Source organism: Aotus nancymaae, unplaced genomic scaffold (assembly GCF_030222135.1).
Source record: "Aotus nancymaae isolate 86718 unplaced genomic scaffold, 86718_ANA_hifiasm-v0.15.2.pri h1tg000049l, whole genome shotgun sequence".
In the NCBI taxonomy this organism is placed as follows: Eukaryota; Metazoa; Chordata; class Mammalia; order Primates; family Aotidae; genus Aotus; species Aotus nancymaae.
In genome coordinates, this window is record NW_026988463.1 from 10,841,710 (window position 1) to 10,868,415 (window position 26,706).

The 26,706-nt window shown below is 47.2% G+C and overlaps 1 protein-coding gene across 3 annotated transcripts in view; it reads right to left on the bottom strand.

Moving 5' to 3' along the window:
• ABCC1 (ATP binding cassette subfamily C member 1 (ABCC1 blood group)) overlaps window positions 1–26,706 on the bottom strand; it is a 191,589-nt gene that overhangs the window by 141,620 nt on the left and 23,263 nt on the right. For 2 of the 3 annotated variants that reach the window (XM_064362455.1, XM_064362454.1), the window contains exons 1-2: window positions 2,711–2,859; window positions 1,723–1,899 (exon numbers count right to left, since the gene is read on the bottom strand). In XM_064362455.1, coding sequence (XP_064218525.1) covers window positions 1,723–1,899; window positions 2,711–2,857 — 324 coding nt within the window. In that variant the 5' untranslated portion in view covers window positions 2,858–2,859. Of the gene's footprint in view, window positions 1–1,722; window positions 1,900–2,710; window positions 2,860–26,706 lie in introns of those variants that run through there. The other variant, XM_064362456.1, reaches the window with a different exon arrangement.

Below are 26,706 nucleotides of genomic sequence, written 5' to 3' on the forward strand. Positions count from 1 at the left end.
AACCTTCAAATGGTCAACCACAGTCCTAGGACATGGTGCGTTTCCTCTGGAATAAGGACAAGTCCTTGGGAGGGGGAGCTGGCATCCGGGCCGGCACACGATGGTCTGTTGCCAGCTTGCTATGCCCCATTGCCTCCAACAGGACTGTCTGTCTGGTCACCATTCCCCCCAGCACCTGAACACTCAAGAGCTCAGCCCATAGCTCACCTCTATCTACAACCCCAGCACCCTGCGCAAGAAAGCCCCCCATGACAACCATTCACTCAACCGGTATTTACTGAGGGCACTCTGTGAGTCAGATACCTCTCAAGGTGCATCCATTCTCAAATGATTCAGAAAAAATAAATTATAGCATGCACAGAGAGGGAGAGAGCAAAAGCTCTTGATAAAACAAATGTAGCAAAAGATTAAAAATCAGTGAATATAGGCCAGATTCATGCCTGTAATCCCAGCACTTTGGGAGGCTGAGGCAGGAGGATCGCTGAGAGCCAGGAGTTTGAGAACAGCCTAGGCAACAAAGTGAGATCCTAGCTCTAAAAAAATTTTTTTAATTAGCAAGGCATGGTGATGCACACCTGCAGTCCCAGCTACCAGCTACCCAAAAAGCTGAGGCAGGACGATGGCTTGAGCAAGGAGTTCGAGGTTGCAGTGTGCTGTGATCATAACATTGCACCACAGCCTGGGGACAGCAAAACCCTGTCTCAAAAAAAAAAAAAAAAAAAAAGACAGTAATTATGAGAAATTAAGAGAAAATCAGGGGGCAGTTCCTGGTATCATTATTTCAACATTTTTATTTTTTTTGAGATGGAGTCTTGCTATGTTGCACAAGCTAGAGTACAGTGACAGAATATTAGCTCACTGCAACCTCCACCTCCTAGGTTCAAGAGATCCTCTAGCCTCAGCCTCCCAAGCAGCTAAGATTACAGGCGTGTGCCACCATACCCAGCTAATTTTTGTATTTTATGTAGAAAAAGGGTTTCACCATGTTGGTCAGGCTAGTCTCAAACTCCTGGCCTTAAGTGATCCGCCCACCTAGGCCTTGCAAAGTGCTGGGATTACAGGTGTGAGCCACCATGCCTGGCCCATTATTGCAATTTTCCTGTAGCTTTAAATTATTTCAAAATAAAAGCAAACTTAAAAAAAAAAAAAAAATTAGAGGCCAGGCATGGTGGTTCACACCTATAATCCCAGTACTTTGGGAGGCCAAGGCAGGAGGACTACTTGAAGCCAGGAGTTCAAGACCAGCCTGAGCAACATAGCAAGACCTGCTCTGTACAAAAAATTAACAATTGGTCAGAAAAAAAAAAATATATATATATATATATATATACATATACACACACACACACACACACACACACACACACACACATATATACTTTAAAAAGCTCACTCCTCGGTAAGGGGGGAGGAACTAATAATTTCCCAGTAACACCTTGAGAGCAATCCTATCATTCCTGTTGCATAAATAGGGAAACTGAGGCTTGGGGGGGTTAAAAAATTTGCTCAAGGCCAAATACTAAGTGGCGGAGCTAAGATTTGAACCCATGTTTGTCTCCAGAGCTCCAGTGCTCATCTCCTACCTTATTCTTCTGCCTTCTACAAGAAGGAACTTAGGGCCAACTAAGTAGAAGAGAAATGTTTGTTCTCACCAACCACGCTCCCCGTCCCAGATGCACCTCCCCGCCCCTCCACGACAAAACCCCTCCCCCGGTGACTTACAGTTTTGGTTTTGTTGAGAGGTGTCATCTGAATGTAGCCCCGGTCATGTCGGGAGAGATAAAGGAAGTAGAAGGGGAAACAGGCCCAGAGGTAAAAACAAGGCACCCACACGAGGACCGTGTTCTGAAAGCACTTGGTGAAGTCGGGGTTGCTGGTATACCACGTGATGTTCCAGTCCTGCAGACACAAACACAGGCGAGGGGTCAGCAGACACACCCCAGAGGACAGGAGCTCACCTGGAGCTCCAAACCACTTGCCATGGGGTTTGAAGAAACACACAAGGCCCCTATACCCAAGGACTCTCAGGATGAAGACACAAACGCAAAAGATCAGTAGCCAGAAAGACTAAGAAATGAGGAACGAGAGATAAAGGTATGTGGTGTCTTCTGCACTCCTCGCTGAGAAACAGAGACCCTGTCTCAAAATAAATAAATAAAGCTCTCTTAACAGGAGCATACAGGCCAGGTGCAGAGGCTCACGCCTGTCATTCCAGCACTTTGGGAGGCCAAGTGGACAGATCACTTGAGGTCGGGAGTTTTAGGCCAGCCTAGGCAAAATAGTGAGATGCTGTCTCAACAAAAAACACAAGTGGCTAAGCATGGAGCACACCTGTAGTCCCAGCCACTCAGGAGGCTGAGGTGGGAGGATCGTTTGAGACTGGAAGGCAGAGGGTGCAGTGAGCTGAGATCATGCCACTGCTCTACACCCTGGGCAACAGAGCAAGACCCTGTCTCTGTCTGTCTGTCTGTCTGTCTGTCTCTCTCGCTCTCTCTCTCTCTCTCTCTCACACACACACACACACACACACACACATACACAAAACCAATCAACAACAAAAAAGGCATGCAGCGTCTCATCTCACATTAACAGTCCCCAGAACCTGTGTGAGTCCCACTGTAGTACAAAAGACGGACACAGACATTTAAAGGAACCCTGAAGGATATTCTCTTGTAACCCAAGAACCCTAGGTCATCTAGTTCACTCTGACCTTGTGAACTGAGGACTTTCTAATCTTCATCACCATCACCTCCACCACTATCACCATCACCACCATCATCACCACCACCACCATCACCACCACTGCCATAACCGCTGTCTCCGCCATCACCACCGCCACCATCGCCCCCACTGCCATAACCGCTGTCTCCGCCATCACCACCGCCTCCGCCACCATCACCACCACCGCCGCCACCATCACCACCACCCACTACCACTGCCACCACCACATCACTACCATCATCACTGCTATCGCCACCGCCACCACCACAACCCACCACCGTCACCAACAACACTACCCACCACCACCAGGATAACATCCAAATTGCAGTTCTGTGTGCCAGGTTTTATTCTAAGTGCCTCGTGTACATTATCTCCTTTAATTCTATAAGTATTTTTATCATCTCCTTTTTTAGATGTGAAACTTAGGCGCAGAAGAGTTAAATACTGTGTCTGGTATCACACAGCTAGTAAGTTCTGGAGCTGAATTTAAACTCAGGCAATGCGGTTCAAGTCTGCATTTTACCACGGAGCTGTCCAACCTTGGAAACAAATTTGTTTCAATTACTTTTATTTATTTTTATTTATTTTTTTTTTTGAGATGGAGTTTCACTCTTGTTACCCAGGCTGGAGTGCAATGGCGCGATCCTGGCTCACCGCAACCTCCGTCTCCTGGGTTCAAGCAATTCTCCTGCCTCAGCCTCCTGAGTAGCTGGGACTACAGGCGTGCGCCACCATGCCCAGCTAATTTTTGTATTTTTTAGTAGAGATGGGGTTTCACCATGTTGACCAGGATGGTCTCGACCTCTTGACCTCGTGATCCACCCGCCTCGGCCTCCCAAAGTGCTGGGACTACAGGCGTGAGCCACCGGGCCCAGCCCTACTTTTACTTTAAAAAAAAAAAAAAAAAAAAAGAGCAGGGCGCAGTGGCTCACGCCTGTAATCCCAGCACTTTGGGAGGCTGAGGCGGGCCGATCACCTGAGGTCAGGAGTTCAAGACCAGCCTGACCAATATGGTGAAACCCCATCTTAAAAAAAAAAAACCTGTATTTTGTTAAGGATCCATGCCAAACAGATGAATACATAAATAGATCAGAGATACCTGCCTAAAAATAAACCTCCGCTATGAGCTGTAATATATTGAAGAATTTAAATTTTCCTTTACTTTTTTTTTTTTTTTTGAAATGGGGTGATGCTCTGTTGCCCAGGCTGGAGTGTGGTGGTGAGATCACAACTCCCTGCGCCTTGAACTCTTGGGCTCAAACGATCCTTCCACCTCTGCCTCCTGAGCAGCTATACACTACAGGTGTGCCCCACCATGCCTGCCTAGCTGAAGAATTTAAATTTAGTTCAAGCCATAATCCAGCAACTGACTAGACAATTTTGAGAAAATTTACTCCCCTTTTTGGGATCTCAGTTTCCTATCTCTACCAAAATTAGGTTGGATAAAATAAGACATACAAAACAGGTTCCCCCAACCACAGTTTGGCTTGTTGTTATTGCTGTTAAGGCATACTATTTACATTTTTTTCTTTTTTTTTTTTTGAGACAGAGTTTCGCTCTTGTTGCCCAGGCTGGAGTACAACGGTGCAATCTCAGCTCACTGCAACCTCCGCCTACCCAGGTTCAAGCGATTTTCCTGCCTTAGTCTTCTGAGTAGCTGGGATTATAGGCATGTGCTACCATGCCTGGCTAATTTTATATTTTTAGTAGAGACAGGGTTTCTTCCTGTTGGTCAGGCTGGTCTTGAACTCCCAACCTCCAGTGATCTGCTCACCTCAGCCTCCCAAAGTACTAGCATTACAGGTGTAAGCCACCATGCCCAGCTGGCATACATTTTATTATTTAAAAATTAGATTACATGTCAACATTTAAAATTTAAATTTCTGGATTTGTTGTTGTTGTTGAGATAGAGTCTTGCTTTCTTGCCCAGACTGGAATGCAGTGGCGTGATCTCAGCTCACTGCAATCTTCACTTCCTGGGTTCAAGCAATTCTCCTGCCTCAGCCTCCTCAGTAGCTGGGACTACAGTCACACACCACCACGCCTGGCTAATTGTTTTTAGTAGCGACAGGGTTTCACCATGTTGGCTAGTCTGGTCTCAAAGTCCTAACCTCAGGTGATCCGCCCACCTTGGCCTCCCATAGTGTTGGAATTACAGGCGTGAACCACTGTGCCCAGCCTCTAGCATAACTTTAAAAATGAGAAAATCTGGTGGTGCTAGGCCCCTATTCCTGCTACATGACCATCAGCAGGAGCTGGGAGGAGCCAGTCTTTGTATTAGGCCCAGGTGTTCACTTGGCTGCAGTCCCCAAAAAGGCCACTTTTCCCTCAGCCTTCCCTTCCCACTGGCCTATGCACCCTCCAAATATCTCTGATTCCAGCAGCCCTCCCATGATCACCTGATTACCCATGGAATGTCAAGGTACCCAGACCCTTAGAGCTCCATATATCTTTAAAGCCATGACAAAAAAAAAGGTTAAAAAATGGGAAATGAAGGAAATAAGATTTCACTTTTTAAAAAATCTGACAATCTGATAAAAATATACATGTTCCAAGAATTAAAGAAATCCAGTTATTAGGCCAGGCGTGATTGCTCATGCCTGTAATCCCAGCACTTTGAGAGGCCGAGGCAGGCCATCAGGAGTTCGAGACCAGCCTGGCCAACATGGCAAAACCCCATCTCTACCAAAAACATAAAAATTAGCTGGGCGTGGTAATGCACTTCTGTAGTCCCAGCTACTTGGGAGGCTGAGGCAGGAGGATCGCTTGAACCCGGGAGGCAGAGGCTGCAGTGAGTCAAGATCTTACCACTGCACTCCAGTCTGGGCAGACTCCATCTCAAAACAAAACAAAAAAATAAACCTTACAAGGCCAACATACACAAAGAGATTCAGCAAGGAAACATCAAGACACAAACCCTAAAAAGAACAAAGTCCCTTCCTCTGTGGCGTGGGACATTTGGAACACAGCCTTGTAAATAAGAAGTTGATCGTGGAGAAGGAGTGACATCTCAAGAACTGATTATTTTAACTGACTTTACACCACTGGTAATTCCTAAGTAACAGGCAGAAAAAGGGATTAAATTGTTGGTGGTCATTATATATATAATGGCTTCTGAGCAGTTGCCAGTAAAAGCTCATTCCAAAGGAATTTGTCCTTCTAAAAAGAAAACAATACTGAGACTTGGCATATGTAGTTATGTATACAAGAGACATAGTTCCAATGTTAAACATTTAATTGACCTGATCCTAGCCCCAAATCATTCCTTGCCAGGACTATTGCAATTGCTTCCTAACTCTTCTCTGCCTCCAGCCTCTCCTTGTCCTACTGAGTCCTCCCCACTACAGTCAGTGCTCCCCACCACAGCCAGTCCTCCTCACCATAGCCAGAGAATAGTCTATCTACGTACACATCCACATGTATACCCATGAATATATTTATCAGCCAACCATGAACCTATCCCTCCATTCACTCCCCACCAATTCATCCACCCATCCACCAACCAACCCACCAATTCATTCATCCATCCACCTACCCATCTACTCATTCATCCATCCACCCTACCCACCCACCAATTCATTTATCCATCCACCTACCCACCTACCAATTCATCCATCCACCCAACCATCCACCCATTCATCCATCCACCTACCCATCCACCCATTCGTCCCTCTACCCTACCCACCCACCAATTCATTCATCCATCCACCTGCTCACCTACCAATTCATCCACGCACCCATCCATCCACCCATTCATCCATCCACCTACGCATCCACCCATTCGTCCCTCCACCCTACCCACCCACCAATTCATTCATCCATCCACCTATCCATCCACCCATTCATCCATCTACCCTAGCCACCCACCCACCAATTCATTCATCCATCCATCCTACCCACCCACCAACTGATTCATCCATCCACCCTACCCAGCCACCAATTCATTCATCCATCCACCTACCCATCCACCCATTCATCTATCCACCCTAATAACCTACCAATTCATTCATCCATCCATCCACCCACTCATATATCCACCCTACCCACCTACCAATTCATTCATCCATCCATCCACCTACTCACCTTCCCACCCACTTCACCCATCCACCCACCCACCAACCTATTCATCCACCTGTCTAGGTACCCATCTATATCTCCAAGCATCCATCCATTCATGCATCGAACCGTGTCTCTCTCTTTGTAATTATTTTTAATAGGTAATGTATTTGTGTGCTAAAACTCTTTCAAACTACTCAAAAAGGTATACAGTGAAAAATGTTTCTCCCCAAACTAACCGCCCCCCAATTCTACCCCATAAGCAAGCTACCGTTAACATCTTACATTCTTCCAGATATATTCCAAATACGACCTGTGTATACTGTTTCCCCAAAAGGCACCATGATACATACTCTGTTCTATACCTTGCTTTTTTTTTTTTAAACTTAGCCAATATTAAAAACTGAATTTTTTTTTTTTTTTTTTTTTTTTTTTGAGACAAGGTCTCACTCTGTTGCTCAGGCTGGAGTGCAGTGGCACAATCATAGCTCACTGCAGCCTCAACCTCCTGGGCTCCAGCAATCCTCCCACCTCAGGCTCCCGAGTAGCTAGGACCACAGGCACATGCCAGCATGCAGAGCTAATTTTGTATTTTTAGGAGAAATGGGGTTTTGCCACGTTGCCCCAGGATAGTCTCCCAAAGAGACTCCACTAGCCTTGGCCTCCCTAAGTGCTGGAATCACAGATGTGAACCACTGCACCCAGCCTTTGGAAACGGATCTTTATCAGTAACATAGATATGCCTTACTGTTGATATTTTAATTTTATTTCTTTTAAACAAAGAAGTAAAAGGGACAAGTCTTCTCGGTCCATTCCCTAAACCCCTCCCCTCCCCGCAGTTCCATTCTCTAGAAGCAACGATCATGGGTTTCTTATGTCTTCAGAAAATATTTCATACAAAAATACCAAAAGTAAATACATATCTTCTGTTATCAAAGGGAAGGAAGCATACATTACATAATGTCCTGGGCTTTGCTTTTTTCTCATAATCATAGATTTTAAAGATCATCCCGCAGTATATGTGAACAGTTTACTCATTCTTTGTTACGGCTGCTTTGTATTCTACTGCAGGGATGAACTTGACTTCCATGGGTCTCCTGGTGACCTGGCATTGGTGCTGCTCTTTCAAACAAGGCATCATTGAATAAACAACCTGGAAGGGGCCTTGTTTCACACACAAGCAAGAGTGTTGACAAGATCACTTTCTTGGCCAGGTGTGGTGGCTCGTGTCTGTAACTCCAGCACCTTGGGAGACCCAAGTGGGAGGATCCCATGAGCCCAGGAGTTTGAGACCACCCTGGACAACATAGTGAGACCCTGTCTCATATATAAAGTTTTTAAAAATGAACCTGCCAGGTCAAAGGGGGTATACAGTAACATTTAGACAGACACTGCCCTCCGCATGGGGAACATCAATTCATACTCTGCCTGATAAGGTACAAAGGCAATTACTTCACAAACCACAGCAGATAATAAGTTTCTGAACTCTGCCAATCTGATGGTGAAAAGTATCTCTCTAGTTCAATTCCTTTTCTCTTTATCATGAGTGAAACTGAGGGTCTTTCCATATGTGTTTAAAAGCAATCAGGTTTTCCTGCTCAGAGGAAAATTCGAAGACTTAGATATCTGCATTAATAAATAGCGTAGACCTAATGGCCATCTCTCTCCCGGGTAACAGCTTCCCATGGCTCCCTCTTGCTGTTAAGAACCAATCCTAGGCTGGGCGCGGTAGCTCACCCCTGTAATCCCAGCACTTTGGGAGGCCGAGGCAGGCAGATCACAAGGTCAGGAGTTTGAGACCAGCCTGGCCAATATGGCAAAACCCCATCTCTACTAAAGATGCAAAAATTAGTGGGTATGGTGGCATGTGCCTGTAATCCCAGCTACTCCGGAGACTGAGGCAGGAGAATCACTTGAACCCAGAAGGCAGAGGTTGCAGTGAGCTGAGATAGCGCCACTGCACTCCAGCCTGGGCAACAGAACAAGACTCCGTCTGAAAAAACAAAAAAAAAAAAAAACAAGAACCAATCCTGGTGGTGATCCACGAGGCTTTCCTTCCACATTCAAGTCCCATCTGCTTCTCCTACGATTTCTCCCACCCTATTCCCCAAATGTGCCAACTCAGGCATTTACTAAAAGAAGTATTTACCAAGCTTGCTGCCAGATACTGTTCTAGACACTGTTCCAGCCACTGGATATTCAGGAAGGCTGTGATCCCTGCCTTCAAGGCATTCCCCAGCTGCTGGTCAAATAAATAGTTCTCTCAGTTACCTCTTGGTAGATCCTCTCTCTGCAATGTCTTTCTGCCCTAACAAACTCCTATTCATCCTTCAAACCCAACTCAGGTTACCTCATTTAAGAAGCTCCCTCCACACTCTCCAAACCATCTGCCCCCAAACTTTGCAGTGACTGCCTTACTTGTCCATCATCAATTTCCTTTGTTTTGCTTTTGTCATTGTTCTTGTTTTGGTTATTAAATAATAATCTGGCTGGGCACAGTTCACACTTGTAATCTCAGCATTTTGAGAGGCCAAGGCAGGAGCCTCTCACTTGAGCCCAAGAGTTCAAGACCAGCCTGGGAAACATGATGATACCCTGTCTCTTTTTTAATAAAACTATTTTAAGTTATTCTGAAAAATTTTAACAGCAACAATCCATCCAGGTACAGACTAGCTATGACCACTCACTTCTTAATCAAGCAGATGTAAATTCAAATTCAAGCCCTGACCCCACACATGAACCTGGGCAAGTCACTTAATTTCTCCAAGCCTCAGTCTAATGATCAGTAAAAAGAGTGAGAAAGGCTGGGCTCGACGGCTCACGCCTGTAATTCCAGCACTTTGGTAGGCCAACGTGGGTGCATCGCTTGACCCCAGGAGTTCAAAACCAGTCTGGACAACATGCAAAAATTAGCCTCTCTACTAAAAATGCAAAAATTAGCCAGGCATGGTGGCCCTCACCTATCATCCCAGCTTCTCATTGGGCTAAAGCAGGAGGATCACCTGAGCACCTGTAGACGGTGCAGAGACCCGTAATCACACCACTGCACTCCAACCTGGGTGACAGAGTGAGAACCTGTTTCAAAAAAACAAAAGGCCAGGCACAGAGGCTCACACCTTTAATCCCAGAACTTTGGGAGGCCAAAATGGGAGGACTGCTTGAGCCCAGGAGGTCTAGATGAGACTGGGCAACACAGTGAGACCCATCTCTTTTTAAAAAAAATAAAATAAAATTTTTTTTAAAAAGTCAGGAAAACATATTTGGAAGCGTTCTGGAGAGGAGTCAAGGAGATAATGTGTGACAGGTGCTTTGCATAGAGTTGATACAGTCTAGAGACAACAAACCGCAGTAGCAGATGCTAACAGTTGGCAACAATCACCCCTGCCACCACCACTGTAGTCCCAGAGATAAGAAGTTTAAGGGACAAAGAAAAGTTCAGGCAAGAAAGTAAGCTACAAAAGAAACCAGGGAGTATTTAAAGAACCGCGAACTCCAGGGAAGGAGAGGTCAGGACACACTGAGCAAAGGAAGGTGTTTCCTCCAGAGAATGCAAATTGAAGAGCACATGCTAGCTTCCTGCTCAGAGGCAGATGGCCAGCCCAGACCCAGAGGGCAGCTGTGGGAGGGAGAGGGAGGAAGGAAGGAAGGGAGGGAGGGAGGGAAGGCATGAAAAGAGGAAATCTGACTCTGATCGTGAACTTTGACTGTTGCAGAAAGCAGCCAAAACGGGTCACCCTGCCATGCATCCCCACATCACCTACATCACAGCCCCTACAGCGACCAACAGAGTAGGTCACAAAGTTAAGAGCATCTGGGACCAGGCACGGTGGCTCACGCTTATAATCCTAGCACTTTGGGAGGCCAAAGCAGGAGGATCGCTTGAGCTCAGTTTAAGAAAACCCTGGACAACACAGTGAGACCCTGTCCTCACAAAAAAATTAAATTTTCCAGGCATAGTAGTGCACGCCTGTAGTCCCACCTACTCAGGAGGCTAAGGTGGGAGGATCTCTTGAGCCTAGAGGGTTGAGGCTGCAGTAGGCTGTGATCATGCCACTGCACTCCAGCCTGGGTGACGGAGTAAGACTCTGTCTCAAATTTTAAAAAGTATCGGGGGTGAGCACAACGACACATGTAATCCCAGCACTTTGGGAGGCTGAGGAGGGCAGATCACTTGAGGCCAGGAGTTCAAGACCAGCCTGGCCAATATGGTGAAACTGTGTCTCTACTAAAAAATACAGAACTATTAGCCAGGCGTGGTGGCAAATGCCTGTAATCCCAGCTAGTCAGGAGGCTGAGGCACAAGAATCGCTTGAACCCAGGAGGTGAAGGGTGCAGTGAGCCTAGATCATGCCATTGTCCTCCAGCCTGGGTGATAGAGCTTTGGGAGGCCAAGGTGGGCAGATCAATTGAGGTCTGGAGTTTGAGACCAGTCTGGCCAACATGGCAAAACCCTGTCTCTACTAAAAATACAAAAATTAGCCAGGCATGGTGGTAGGTGCCTGTAATCCCAGCTCCTCGGAAGGCTGAGGCAGGACAATCGCTTGAAGCAGTTGGGTGGGGGGGATGCAATGAGCAGAGATCGTGCCACTGCACTTCAGCCTGGGGGACAAGACTGAGACTTCATCTCCAAAAAAAAAAAAAAATTATCAAGGTCTTCTGGGTGTTCCTTACTGGCAGGGACCCTGATGTGTCCTTCTTTACGTTAACAACCCCAGGAGGTAAGAAGTGCAACTGTCAGTACTGGAGGCTTCTGGGGAAAATGGTGAATACTGGGCAATACCTAAAGGCTCAAAGAGGAGGGGACCATGTCCTGGAAGTCTGCAGGCCACCAGCTGTTCCGAACTCAAAGAAGCACAGCTACCCAAGGCTACTTCCTCATCTAGGGAAATCCAGCCAGGCCCACCACTCTCTGAGCAGAATCAGAGGGATCCAACTGCCCAGACACACACTTCGGCCACAAGAGATGAGTCCCGGACACGGTCACTGGTCACCGCACTGGCCCGGGCCCTGCCCTTTGGGGAACCTGGCCCACAGAAATCTTCACAGGGAAAGGGCCTGTCCTTCCCAGCTCCCGGCTCCCTCCCACAGAGGCGTCTCTTTGCAGGACACCTCAGCAGCTTGGTCTAGTTCTTGCGTCCCCTTGCCCTCAGCCCTGACATTGGAGGAGCTGGGGACCTAGTCCAAGTTAGAGTGGCCCCTGACCTTCGTGCGTTCGTAAAATTCCTGTGGCATGGCGTCATCTTTTCTGGGCTGAGTGGTGATGACTAAGGCGCTGGGCAGTGAGCTAAGTCTTCCTGTACATGACCCTGGCTTTGACCTGCTCTCCAGGTTCAGCCATGATTATCATGGAAGTGCCGGTGCATCGGGCAGCTCAACGACTTTCCCCTACACCCCTGGATGGACGCTCTGCCAGGGCCTGCAGAGATGAGGCAGGCAGCCCTCCCAGGGGCCCAGCCAACCAACTCCAGGACAGGAGGAAAAGCCACCAAGAGGACAGGGCAGTCAACAGGCAGAAAAAGTGAGCAGGAATCTCAACTGCTACTAAAGGAGGTAATGAGGACCTACTGTGTACAACGAGGTCCGCTGAGGCCTGAGCATCCATTCCCAATTCAACCATCTCAGTAACTCACAACCAGCTGGGTGCAGTGGCTCATGCCTATATATTCCAGCACTTCAGGAGGCCAAGGCTGGAGGATAGTTTGAGGCCAGCTTGGGCAACACAGTGAGACTCCATCTCTACAAAACAATTTAAAAACTTAGCTGGGAATGGTAGTGCACACCTGTAATCCCAATACTTTGGGAGGCCGAGGCAGGAGGATCGTTTGAGCCCAGAAGTTCGAGACCAAAGTTGGCAATGTATCGAGACTCCCCCCACCTCTACAATTTAAAAAATTAAGAAGTAGCCAGATATGGTGATGCTTGCCTGTAGTCCCAGCTACTCAAGAGGCTGATGGGGGAGGATCCCCTAAGCCCAGCAGTTCGAGACTGCAGCGAGCTATGACTACACCACTGAACTCCAGCCTGGGTGACAGATTGAGACCCTGTCTGAAAAATAAATAAGTAACTTGCAACTGTCGGGTTCCTATTGCTCAGTGAACATTTATCAGGGATTACGACCAAGGTCATGTGAAAGTAAAATAAAGTCTCCACTCTCACACAGTTTCATTGTATGGAAAGAGGCCAAGACTACCAACAAAAAAAGAAAAGAAAAACTGCCAGGTGCGGTGGCTCACGCCTGTAATCCCAACACTTTAGGAGGCCAAGGTGTGCAGACCACAAAGTCAGGAGCTCAAGACCAGACTGGCCAATATGCTGAAACCCCGTCTCCACTAAAAATACAAAGAATTAGCTGGGCATGGTGGCAGTCACCTATAGTCCCAGCTACTCAGGAGGCTGAGGCAGGAGAATTGCTTGAACCCGGGAGGCGGAGGTTGCAGTGAGTCAAGACCACACTCCGGCATGAGCGACAGAGCAAGACACAGTCTCAAGAAAAAGAAAAAAAAACTCCATGTATGCCCAATGGGAGCAAATGGCTTGAAGAAGAAGAGAGCAGGGAAGGCGTAACGGTGGGTGGACAGGTGCTAGTTCTGTATCAGGTAGACAGAAAGGGCCTCTGGGCCACGATGACATTTGAGCAAAGAGCTGAAAGAATGAAGAAACCCATGCCGCCACCTCCTCCTGTCTACAGAAAGAGTAAAGAGGAAATTCATTAGCTGCATCAACCAAGCACCCTCTAAGCGCTTCACATCATATCTCATCCTCACGCACAACTCTAGGACTCAGGTACTAGAATCTAACCCATTTTACAGACACACAAATAGGCCTGGTCAGATATAACCTGCAAGCAGCATACACAGTCAGGAATTTGATGTTTTTTGTTTTTGTTTTTCTCGTTCGTTTTAGACCAAGTTTCGCTCTTGTTGCCCAGGCTGGAGTGCAATGGTGCGATCTTGGCTCAACGGTACCTCCACCTCCCACGTTCAAGCGATTCTCCAGCCTCAGCCTCCCAAGTGGCTGGGATTATAGGCGCCCACCACCATGCCAGGCTAATTTTTGCATTTTTAGTATAGACAGGGTTTCACCATGTTGGCTAGGCTGGTCTCACACTCCTGACCTCATGATCCACCCTCATTCCATCTACTCGGGAGTCTGAGGCAGGAGAATCGCTTGAACCTGAGAGGCGGAGGTTGCAGTGAGTCAAGATCGCGCCACTGCACTCCAGCCTGGGCAACAGAGCAAGACTTCGTATCTTTTTAAAAAAAAAAAGTAAAAAAGCTAATTAATCTGCAGGGAGTAGGCCTCGAACCAAAAAGAGGAAGGCAACTATTAGTTTTTGTTTTATCTTTTGTACTGTTTGAATTTTCTCCTCTGCATGCATTATTTCTAAAATAATAAGGTAGTTCGCACTTCAAATAAACAAGTAACAGCAGCAGGAATTGAAGGGCAGGACGTTTCTAAATGCCGAGTTGGAAACAAAGAGAAAGCACATATTTACTGGGTGCCAATAACAACAGCCAGAGTGGCCGCGCCAGGCACAGTGATAAGTGCTTTCCAAGCACGGTCCATTTAAGCTTTCCAACAGCCCTACAAAGTCAGGACTATTAAAACTCTCCCCTTTTCTAGCCAGGTCTCTGAGGTCCAGAAAGTTTATATGAATTGCTTGGACTAATAAACCAAGAAGAGGCAGAACCAGGATTTGAACACATGGAGAGTCTGACAGTGCACTCCACCACCTCTAAACCAGATGCTTGGAACTCTGAGGCTTTTTTGTTTGCTTGGTTTTGTTTTTTTTTTGGGACACGCTCTCACTCTGTTGCCCAGGCTTGAGTGCAGCGGCACACTCATAGCTCACTGCAGCCTCAATCTCCTGGGCTCAAGCAATCCTCCTGCCTCAGCCTCCCAAGTGGCTGGGACTGTGGGCATGTACCACCATGCCTAACTAATTTTTCTATCTTTGTAGAGACAGGGTTTCACTATGTTGCCCAGGCTAGTCTTGAACTCAAGCAATCTGCCTACCTCGGCCTCCCAGAGTGCCAGGATTACAGGTGTGAGCCACCACACCCAGTCAGAACTCTACGCATTTGCAAGGTACATGGTGGACAGATGGAGCCTGAGGTGGCTTGGAGGCATGATCTCCAGCACCGGAGATCAAGTTAATGACCTCAGGCCTCACAGATTCCAAATTCATGTCTCCAGAGCAGAGAAGCAAAGTTCTGACTCAGACATGGAAACATTCTACAACTCCTCCCACCCACCGACGCCCAAATGTGACCAGTGCAGGGCAGTGGTTAACAATACAAGGTTCAGGGTCTAGGTTCCCTTCTCCACCACTTACAGATGTCTGCCCTCAGGCAAGAGGTCTTCAACTTCAGAACTACTGATATTTGAGCCCAAATAATTCTTGGTTGTGGGGAAGCATCCTGTGCATTGTAAGATATGGAGCGGTGCCGATGGCCTCTACCACTAGATTATAGTAGCACTCCCCACCTCCTCAAGTAGTGACAATCAAAACTGTCTCTAGACATTGCCAAATGTCTCCAGAGAGGCAAAATTAACCCCACTTCCCTAAAGCAAATCAGTTCACCTCACCAGGCCTTGATTTCTTCATCTGTGAAATGGGGCTAATTCTAGAAGCCACCTATGACAGAGCTATCAGAAGGGTTCAATCAGGTGACCCAAGTGCCAGGTTCTAGGTGCTGGTGTTCCAGGCCACCAAGAGACAGATTAACACACACAAGTGCAGGGTTCCCCTCATGCTTTCATTCATTCTATCATTCATTCATCCATCCATTCATGCATTCAACTATCATTCAGCTATCATGCATGCTCATGTTTATTGAGCACCTACTATCTGCCTAGCACGGAACTAGTCACAGGCATGGGGGAAAATCAGAAACAATCTCTGCCCTCTTAAGACTCATAGTCCATCAAAGACAAAAGCTCACAGATAAGAACATAATGACAAAGAGCAGTACCCGCTGGGAAGGAAAGAAAGGGGTGTCAGGACAGAAAGCACCTGAGTGGGGTCTGGGCAGATGACATCCCAGCAGACTGGAAGGGTCAGGAAGAGCTAGCTGTGCAAATATCTTGGGAAACACATGCCAAGCAGAGAGGCAAAGGCCATAGTGGGGTGGGGGGGATGTGGCTGCAGCAAAGAGCCAGGACCCAAGATGGGGCTGCAGAAGTTACCAGGGGCCACAGCATAGCTTGTCTTAGAGCCATGGTATAGAGCTGGATTTTTTGTTCTAACTCTCACAGTAGGCCATGGAAGGCCACTAAGCAGGTACATGGCACCGCCTAATTCACATATTAAGACAGTGGGCTGGGCGGCGGTGGCTCACACCTGTAATCCCTGTACTTTGGGAGGCTGAGGGGGATGGATCACTTGAAGTCAGGAGTTCAAGACCAGCCTGGCCAACATGGCAAAACCCCGTCTCTACTAAAAATACAAAGATTAGCCAGGTGTGGTGGTGCACGCCTGTAATCCCAGCTACTTGGGAGGCTGAGGCAGGAGAATCGCTTCAACCAGGAAGGCAGAGGTTGCAGTGAGCTGAGATCTCACCACTGTACTCCAGCCTGGGTGACAGAGCCAGACTGTCTCAAAAAAAAAAAAAAAAAAAAAAAGCTAAATGGGGCCAGGCGCCGTGGCCCACGCCTGTAATCCCAGCTAATCAGGAGGCTAAAGTGGGAGGATCGCTTGAGCCCAGCAGCCGGAAGCTGCAGTGAGACGTGATTACGCCAATGCACTCCAGCCTGGGTGAAAGAGAGACCCTGTCTCAAAGAAAAAGAAATAAAAATAAAACGGCAGCTTTGCTAAGCACTCACTGCATGGCAGGCCCTGCGTTCAGGTTTCAAGGGCATCACCCTAGCAATCTGTGGGGAAAGGACTGCCATGATTCCCATTTTACAGAGGAACGCGGAAACAGACCAATGAGAACATGTCCTGCGAGTCACGGGGGCGGGATCTCAAGGGTCCCGGATTCAAACCCCAGCAAATCTTCTGCACCACCAACCAAGGGACAGACCAGGCTTGCAGGGGAAGAGCTAAGGCGACAGGCTGCTCCTAAATGCCTCGCTCAGAAAACAACAGTGCAAAGGGGTTCAGAAGCCAAGGAAAGCTGAGAAAAGGAGCACAGGAGGCCCACGGTTAGGTCACGGCACCCGCTGGGCCTCCAAGATTAATCCTCTTTAGAGACACAGCATGTGGCGTTCATTTTCCCACTGCAGTCCTGAAAAGATCCGGCGAAAGGCTAAAGTCTCCCGCCCCAACACAGCAAGAGGCAAGCACGGCTGGCAGGGGCATGAGGTGAGAGGAAAGCGGCCGGAGCCAGCATCGCGTGGGTGGTGACGCGCCCTGGCATGCTGCTGGCTGGGCTGCACCCCACCCTGCCCCCTAGCTCAGCAGAGCTAAGAATACAGCTCAGTAACATCACAGGGTCAACTTCCGGACTTATCCCCAACACCCAGGAAGGCCGTCCTTGCTCTGTCCAGGCAGGTACCACAAATCCTCACATCCAAGATGCAGAACTGAACACCTTGGTAAGGAAGCAAGACGAGACGAATTACATGCACAACTAAGTCTCCTGGGGTTTTTTTGTTTCTGGACACACAGTCTTGCTCTGTCTCCCGGCTGGAGTGCAATGGTGTGACCATAGCTCATTACAGCTTTGAATTCCCAGGCTCAAGTGATCCTCCCACCTCAGTTTCTCAAGTAGCTGAGACTAGAGGTGCACACCACCAAGCCTGGTTAATTTTTCTATTTTTTTCAGAGACGGGGTCTTGCTGTGTTGCCCAGTCTGACCTCAAGCTCCTGGGGCTCAAATGATCCTCCCACCTCAGTCTCCCAACTGTGCCAGCCCTAAGACTCTTGTCTTCACAGGACTTTAATGATGAAAAGAAAGCAGGGGTCAGGCAGCCCATCACAGGTGCCCAAACGTCAGTAGCAAGCAGCTGGCTCCAACCTGCTTTCACCCCAACTCTCCCAAGCACCAGGAGGCCTCTCATGGGGTACCTGTCCCTATGAAGCTGACACTTGTCCTCATGTTCTCCTTCCAGCCCTGGCTATCTTTGCAAAGTTTCCCCAGACATTTCCTCTCATCAGACTCTCCTGATTCACCAAACCCCTTGGTCACATTCCAGGGTTTTGTGAGGGTCAGGCATGTGCTGGGCATAGGATGTGTCTGTGACATTGCAGTAACAGGACACACAGCATTCATCCATTTACGGAGCATGGTTCCTAGGGCTCAGGGCCCAGCAGCGAACAGTGGGGACCAAGGGCTGGCCCTCCTGGAGCTGACAGCCTAAAAAGAGACAGATGATAAAGAAGAGAGAGGCTATGAAGATGTGTGTGATGAAAAGGACTCAGAGAAGATAGCAGGCCTTGCTGAGAATGGGTATTTAAATACAGGATTGAGCCATTATAGGCGCCTACAATCCCAGCACTTTGGGAGGCCAAGGCAGATGGATTACTTGAGACCAGGAGTTTGAGACCAGCCTAGCCAACAGAGCGAAACCCTGTCTCTACTAAAACTACAAAATTTAGCCAGGCGTTGGGGTACAGCCTATAATCCCCGCTACTCAGGAGGCTGAGGCACGAAAATCCCTTGAACTCAGAAGGTGGAGGCTGCAGTGAGCCTTGAACCTGAGAGCTGAGATCGCACCACTGCACTCCAGCCCAGGGAACAGTCAAGACGCTGTCTCAAAAAAAAAACTGGACCTTGGAGGCTGCTGCACATCTTTGCACAAAGGGTTCCTCGTCTTACTTCCTTGTGCCAGCATCCCATCCCACCACGGGACGGGTGGAACCCACTGTATTCACCCGGCCCCTACTGACCGCCCGCCACTTGGGAGGCTGCCAATCTGTTGCTATTCTAAACAATGACACAATGAGTTACCTTAGAAACTGCTTCTTAAGCTAAAGAAAACATGGAAATCCTGACCCACACACCAATCGGGCTTTGCTTAATGACTCCTAAGTCTCCAGGAGACAGAAAAAAGGGAAAAGGCCGAGGTTAGTTTTGATGACCTGGAGACACGCGACGAGAAACAGAAGAACAGTAATAAATGCAGACCCAGGCATCCCTAAGGGAATTTAGTCTTTAAAATACCACTAAAGGCTGGGCAGGGTAGCTTGTGCCTATAATTCCAGCACTTTGGGAGGCTGAGGCGGGCAGATCACTTGACATCAGGAGTTCAAGAACAGACTGGCCAACGTGATGAAACCCTGTCTCCACCAAAAATACCAAAAGTAGCCGGAGATGGTAGTGGGCACCTGTAGTCCCAGCTACTTGGAAGGCTGAGGCAAGAGGATTGCTTGAACCTGGGAAGTCAAGGCTGCAGTAAGCCATGATAATGCCACTGCTCTCCAGTCTGGGAGACAGAGCAAGACCCTGTCTCAAAACAAACAAAAAAAAAAGTGTGACTACCATCAGAAGACAAGTGATTTGCTCAGTTCATTCCACACCTGATAAATACCTATTTGCAGGACCTGGGTGAAAACCCCAGCCTCCAAGTAAGGTTTCCTGACTCCCCTCCCAACTGCAGCCAGGGGACACAGCCCCAATCCCGTCACACTGTACTGAAAACTATTCGGGGTTCTCAGAGCTCTCAAGATGGATCACAATCCCCACAACTGCAGCTTGTGGCTCCAGCCCAACTCACTGTTCCTTCATGACTCAGGGCCTTGGCAGAGTGGGTTCCCACTACCTGGAGTCTTTCTCCCCATCACTACCCTGACATGCAATGCAGGGGCACCATTCAGTTCTCAGTTGAAACACTCCTTCAGGGAGGCCCACCTACCTCCCCACCCTTTCTCAACATGCCAGATTCCCCATTTAACAATCTCATGGTACTCTGTACTGTGCCTGCTAAGTACTTACCAGACTTTTTCACTCAATATTTCTCAGATATTATTTTATGTTGTATATGTTACCCATACATTATGACATATGATATGAACATGCTATATAGTATCTAGTATGCCATGTACAGTTTTTATGACTAGGATGAACCATATCAATTGCCATTTGTTTAGGTGAAGAGTTGGCAAACCACAGCCTGTGGGCCAAATTCAGCCTGCTGCCTGCTTTTGTACAGCATACAGATTTTTTTTTTCTTTTTTTTTTGGACAGTATTTCACTATGTTACCCAGGCTGGAGTGCAGCGGCATGATCATAGCTGACTGCAGCCTCAACCTTCTGGACTTGAGCAATCCTCCCACCTCAGCCTGGTGAGTAGGTGGGATACAGGCAAAAGCTACCACACCTGGCTAATTTTTTATTATCTATTTTTTGTTGTTTGAGACGGAGTTTCACTCTTGTCACACAGGCTGGAGTGCAACGGCATGATGTCGGCTCATCGCAATCTCTCCTTCCCATGTCCAAGCAACTCTCCTGCCTCAGCCTCCCAAGTAGCTGGGATTATAAGCAGGTGCCACCACACCCAGCTAATTTTTGTATTTTTAGTTGAGACGGGATTTCACCATGTTGGTCAGGCTGGTCTCCAACTCCTGACCTCAGGTGATCCGCCCACCCTGGCCTCCCAAAGTGCTGGGATTACAGGCATAAACCACCACACCCAGCCAAGGTTTTGTGTTTTTTGTTTTTTTTTGTTTGTTTGTTTGTTTTGTAGACACAGTGATATGGCTTGGCTGTGTCCCCACCAAAATCTCATCTTGAACTGTAGTTCCCATAATCCTCACATGTCATGGGAGAAACCCAATGGGAGGTAATTGAATCATCGGAGTGGTTACCTCCATGCTGTTCTCATGATAGTGAGTTCTCACGAGATCTGATTGTTCTCAGTATTTCTCAGCAAAAGAGACTTTGCTCAGCACTTCTGATTTTGCAAAGCACTTCTCCTTCCTGCTGCCATGTGAAGAAGGATGTATTTGATTCCCCTTCTACCATGATTTTAAGCTTCCTGAGGCCTCCCAAGCCTTGCAGAACTGTGGGCCAATTAAACTTCTTTCCTTTATAAACTATCCAGACTTTGGCAGTTCTTTATAGCAGCATGAGAACAAACTAATACAGTAAATTGGTACTGGGAGTGGGGTGCTGCTGTAAAGATACCCGAAGATGTGGAAGCAACTTTGGAACTGGGTAACAGGCAGCAGTTGGAACAGGTTGGAGAGATCAGAAGAGGACAAGAAGAGGTGACAAAGTTTGGAACTTCCTAGAGACTTATTGAATGGCTTTAACCAAAATGCTGATAGTGACATAGACAATGAAGTACAGGCTTTGAGGCAGCTTCAGATGGAGATGAGGAACTTCTCAGGAAATGGAGCCAAGGCGACTCTTGATATGCTTTAGCAAAGAGAGAGGCACCATTTCACCCTTGTCCCAGAAATCTGTGGAACTTTGAACTGGAGAGAGATTATTTAGATGACTGGCAGAAGAGATTTCTAAGCAAAAAAGTATTCAAAAGGAAGCCGAGCATAAAAGTTTGAAAAATTCAAAGGCTGATAATGCAATAGAAAAGAAAAACCCATTTTCTGGGGAGAAATTCAAGCCTACTGCAGAAATTTGCCTAAGTAAAAGGAACCTAATGTTAATCACCAAGACAATGGGGAAAATGTCTCTAGCACATGTCAGAGATCTTCACAGTAGGCCCTCCTATCACAGGCCCAGAGGTCTGGGAGGAAAAAATGATTTCATGGGCCAGGCCCAGGGCCTCCCTACTGTGTGCTGCCTAGGGATTTGGTGCATTTTGTCCTAGCTGCTTCAGCCACGGCTAAAAGGGACCAAAATACAGCTCAGGCTATGCCTTCAGAGGGTGCAAGCCCCAAGCCTTGGCAGCTTCCATGTGTTATTGAGCCTGTGGGTACACAAAAGTCAAGAATCAAGGTTTAGGAACTTCCACTTAGATTTCAGAAGATGTATGGAAACGCCTGGATGTCCAGGCAGAAGTTAGCTGCAGCAGTAGAGTCCTCATGAAGAACCTCCATTAGGGTGGTTCAGTGCAGAAGGGAAATGTGGCATCACAGCCCCCATAGAGTCCCCACTGGGGCACTGCCTAGTGGAGCTGTGAGAAGAGGGCCACCATCTTCCAGACTCCAGAATGGCAAATCCATACACAGCTTGCACCGTGCACCTGGAAAAGCCGCAGATTCTCAACACAAACCCGTGAAAGCAGCTGGAAGGGGGATGTACCCTGCAAAGCCACAGAGGCAGAGCTGCCCAAGGCCATAGGAGTCCACCTCTTGCATAAGCATGACCTGGATATGAGACATGAGAGTCAAAGGAGATCATTTCAGAGCTTTAAGATTTGACTGCTCTACTTGATTTCGGACTTGCAGGGGCCTGGAGCACCTTCATTTTGGCCAAATATTCCCATTTGAAATGGGTGTATTTACCCAAAGCTTGTATTCCCATTGTATCTAGGAAGTAACTAACTTGCTTTCCATTTTACAGGCTCATAGACAGAAGGGACTTGCCTTGTCTCAGATGAGACTTTGGACTTGGACTATTGGGTTAATGCTGGAATGAGCTAAGACTCTGGGAACTGTTGGAAAGGCATGATTATGTTTTGAAGTGTGAAGACGTGAGATTTGGGATAGGCAAAATGATATGGTTTGTCTGTGAAATTATATGGTTTGGCTGTGGCCCCACCCAAATCTAACCTTGATTTATAGTTCCCATAATATCCCCACGTGTCGTGAGAGGAACCTGATGGGAGATAATTGAATCATGAGGTCTGTTAGTGAGTTCTCAGGAGATCTGATGGTTTGATAAGGGGCTTCTCCTTCCTGCCACCATGTGAAGGACATACATGCCTCCCTTTCCACCGTGAGTGCAAATTTCCTGAGGCCTCCCAAGCCCTGCAGAACTATGAGTCAATTAAACCTCTTCCCTTTATAAACCATCCAGGGTTGGGCAGTTCTTTATAGCAGTGTGAGAACAGACTAATACAGAGTCTCACTTTGTTGCTGAGGCTAGTCTCAAACTGGGCTCAAGCAATCTTCCCACCTTGGCCTCCCAAAGTGCTAAGATTACAGGCATGAGCCACCATACCTGGCCAATTTTTAAATACATATTATAAAAAAAGACTACTTGCCCATTGCTGAGAGTAGTTGCTCTATTTGCCCCTGGGCCTGCAAGACTAAAAATATGTACACCTAACCCTTCACAGAAAAAGCATGCCAACCCCTGCTGGAAGTCACACATTGTTGAAGATTGGCATTTTCCTATGTCTCCATCAGATATTTTATAGTTATTTTTTCGATGTCACGCTCTCCCCAGACTGTCAGTTTCTTGAAGGCAGTGAATGCTCTGGTGCTGTCCCTCAGTGTATCACTCCCCACTCATTGTGCAAAATTCCTGGGGTGTGGCAAGCACTCAGGAAGTACCCATGCAATCTATGAATGGACATCAGAACAAGCCTAGCAAAATGTCAATTTGGTGATGTCGGCATTTGTGATCACAAGGCCAGGCACACACCACACCAGGTCTTAAATAAAAATAAATAAGTGGGGTGATAAAAATGTCTAATGCTGACTGTAGTCACTTTGAATATTGAATATAGTCACTCTGGAAGGACAAGACAGGAGGAAAGCCAAGAAGGCCTGAGGCCAGGCATTCAAGACCAGCCTGGACAACACAGTGAGACCCTGTCACTAAAAAATAAAATGTAAGAAGGGCTGAGGTGCTAAGATTTGCCAGCCTGGAGACAGAAGACATGCACAATTCTGAATATACTAGACTGAGTTGCACACTTTATAAACGCATATGGTATGTGAATTTTATCTCAACAAAGCCGTTGATTAAAAAGAGAGAGAATGAATAAGCCCCAGGGTCATTTTGACTATATACATTTTCCACCTTACACATGCTGCCTTTAGTACCTAACGCCCTCCTCAAAAGAATAAATGCACTTAGACCTCACTTTATCATCTCAAGAAGAACACATCTCATCTACACTACTTTGCATTTGTGAAAAAAAATTTAAGTGCTTATGTTTTCCTGTTGCTATTAATATGTTGCTTGTTACTAGGTGACATGTCCCCTTAAACCCAAGGTTTCTCACCCTCAGCACTACTGACGTTTTATGCTGTGTTAAGTCTGTCCTGTGTATTACAGGATGTTTACAGCATTCCTGACCCCAACCCAATAGATGCCAATTGCACCCCCACCTCAAGTTGTGACAACAAAAATATCTCTAGACATCACCAAACCTCCTCCGATAGGCAAAAACGCTCCCCATTGAGATCCACTGCCTTAACATTTTTTCTATGGGGTCCCACTCCTGCCACCAATACCTAGTGACTCTGAAGACCCAACCACCGGCCCAACACTCATTTAAACAATTTACCGAGTTTTGTTTGTATCAGGACTTGAACCAGAAATGACCACATTTGTATTCTGCCCTCAAGCAGCTTAGAATCTTCAATATAAGGTAGGAGTGTACATAAATGACCATTACAAAAAGATTTTAAAATCACAAAGAATCAAGGAGATACACATAAAAGGCAAGAGATATCCAGAAGAGTCAAAGCAAAAAGGAAAACTCAGTATCCTTATTCACACAGCAAGAACAATACTTGCCTTTTTTTTTTTTTTTTTTTTTAAGACACAGTTTTACTCTGTTTTCCAGGCTAGAAAGCAGTGGTGCAATCACAGTTCACTGCAGCCTCAATCTCCTGAGCTCAGGAGATTCTCCCACCTCAGCCTCCCAAGTAGTTAGACCCACAAGTGCATACCACCACACCCAGCTAAATATTTTTTAAGAGATGTGGTCTTGTCATGTTCCCCAGGCTGGTCTTGAACTCCTGGCCTCAAACAATCCTCCCAACTCAGCCTCCCAAAGTGCTGGGATTACTGGCATGAGCGCCACGTGCAGCCAATAACTTCTTTTCATCAGACACATTGTGAAGATGAAACTTACATATTATTTCATTTTCACTCAATTTGAAGTGGGTATTTTTTCCATTTTGCTGAGGAAGAGACTAAGGCACAGAGAAGTAAAGCAACTTGTCCGAGATTGCACAGCCTGTAAGTGGAAGAAAACTTCAACATAGGCAGGCTAGCTCGCTGCTGCATATATTGCCTTCTTAATATGGACAAAATCGTTTATGTGACAATAAATGGGTACCAGTGACCACTCTATTCCTGGAAGGTGTTGTTATTTCCACTTGAGAGGTCAAAGCAGGCTTCTTGAAGTGAGTAAAATGTAAGAAGGGTTGGCAGGGCACAGTGGCTCACACCTACAATTCCAGCACTTTGGAATGTCAAGATGGGAAGATCACTTGAGACCAGGAGTTCAAGACCAGCCTGGGCAACTGAGACCTCCATCTCGAAGGGCCAAGGTGCTAAGATTTGCCAACATGGAAACAGGAGGGAACCTCACTCCAAGATGGACACACACAGAAGACAGTCACTGGACAAGCTTAGGGGATATAAGTACATTAAAATGGAAAGAGACAGAAGGGAAAAAAAAAAAGAAATGGAATAGGCTGGCCACGTTGGCTCATGCCTCTGATCACAGTACTTTGGGAGACTGAGGCAGGAGGATCACTTGGGTCCAGGAGTTGTAGACCAGCCTGGGCAACATAGTGAGATCCCCACCTCTATTAAAAATAAAAATAAATAATAAGCTGGGTGCGGTGGCTCACACCTGTAATCGCAGCACTTTGGGAGGCCAAGGTGGGAGGATCACAAGATCAGGAGTTCAAGATCAGCCTGGCCAATATGGTGAAACTCCATGTCTACTAAAAAAAATTCAAAATTTAGCCAGGCATGGTGATGCATGCCTGTAGTCCCAGCTACCTGAAAGGCTGAGGCAGAAGAACCACTTGAACCTAGGAGGCAGAGGTTGCAATGAGCTGAGATCATGCCACAGCACTCCAGCGTGAGTGACAGAGCGAGATTCCGTCTCAAAGATAGACAAATAAATAAAAAATAAATGGGACAAAGAGCCAGAAGAGAACCAGATGGCCAATACAGCTGGGAAGACAGGCCAGGGCCAGAACAAGTTAAGTGAAGGAAAATGAAACTTCACTTAGAATTCCCACCAGGAAAATGCTGCATCATGCAGACATTGCAAAAGCTCCCAGAAGTTGTGAAACTCACAGGGAAATTTTCTGGCTTACCCTTTTCTTGAATATAGCTAAGAAAAGGAAACTGGAAAAACCACTATCATCTTCAAACACTCCCTCGGAGACACCCCAATCTCTACCACCGACTTTCCCCCCATCCCAGAGCCTTCCATCCCAAGGAGTGTCCTGGCTCACCCATCACCCTGTCCTGTGCCAGACTGAAATCCTCACTCCCCATCCTGGCCAGCCAGCATCATAATGCAGATGGCCCGGGGCAGGCAGGGTCAAAGGGAGTGACCATGACTTGGCAGTCAATGGTACAGGCTCTAGGGCAGCAGATCTGGGCTCGAGTCCTGGTCCTACTATTTCCAGGCTGTGTGGCCTGGGGGAAGCCACCCAAACTCTCTGACCTTCAGTTGCCCGGTGTCAAATTAAAAGAAGAATGCCCATCTCTCCTGGCTATTGCATACAACGTTGGGAGGATACGGTACTGGTTAGGGGTTGAGTTTGCTGAGGTTACTTCTACTGTAGTACTTTTGCTACTATGACTGTGGTCATCATCACTGTGGAAGTAAACAGCTCCTAAAGCCATATCCAAAATGCTGAAGCCCCCCCAGCAGACTGACTAATCCTCCAGCCTCCAAGATTAGCCAAAGTCATCTGGCACAGCCTGTTGGAAAAGACTCCTCTCTGGCCCACCCCAGGGTGTTTATGGGGCAAGATGGAGCATGGGGTACCAGCCAGGCCCTGGAGTCAGACAGCCTGGGTTTCAGTCCAGTCCAGTCATTTGCTAGCTGGGTGACTTCACCTCTCTCTGCCTTTCCCCACCCATAAGATAGAAATAACCCCAGTCCCTGCTTCACAGAGAGCTTGTCATGATTAAATCATTATTAGTACTT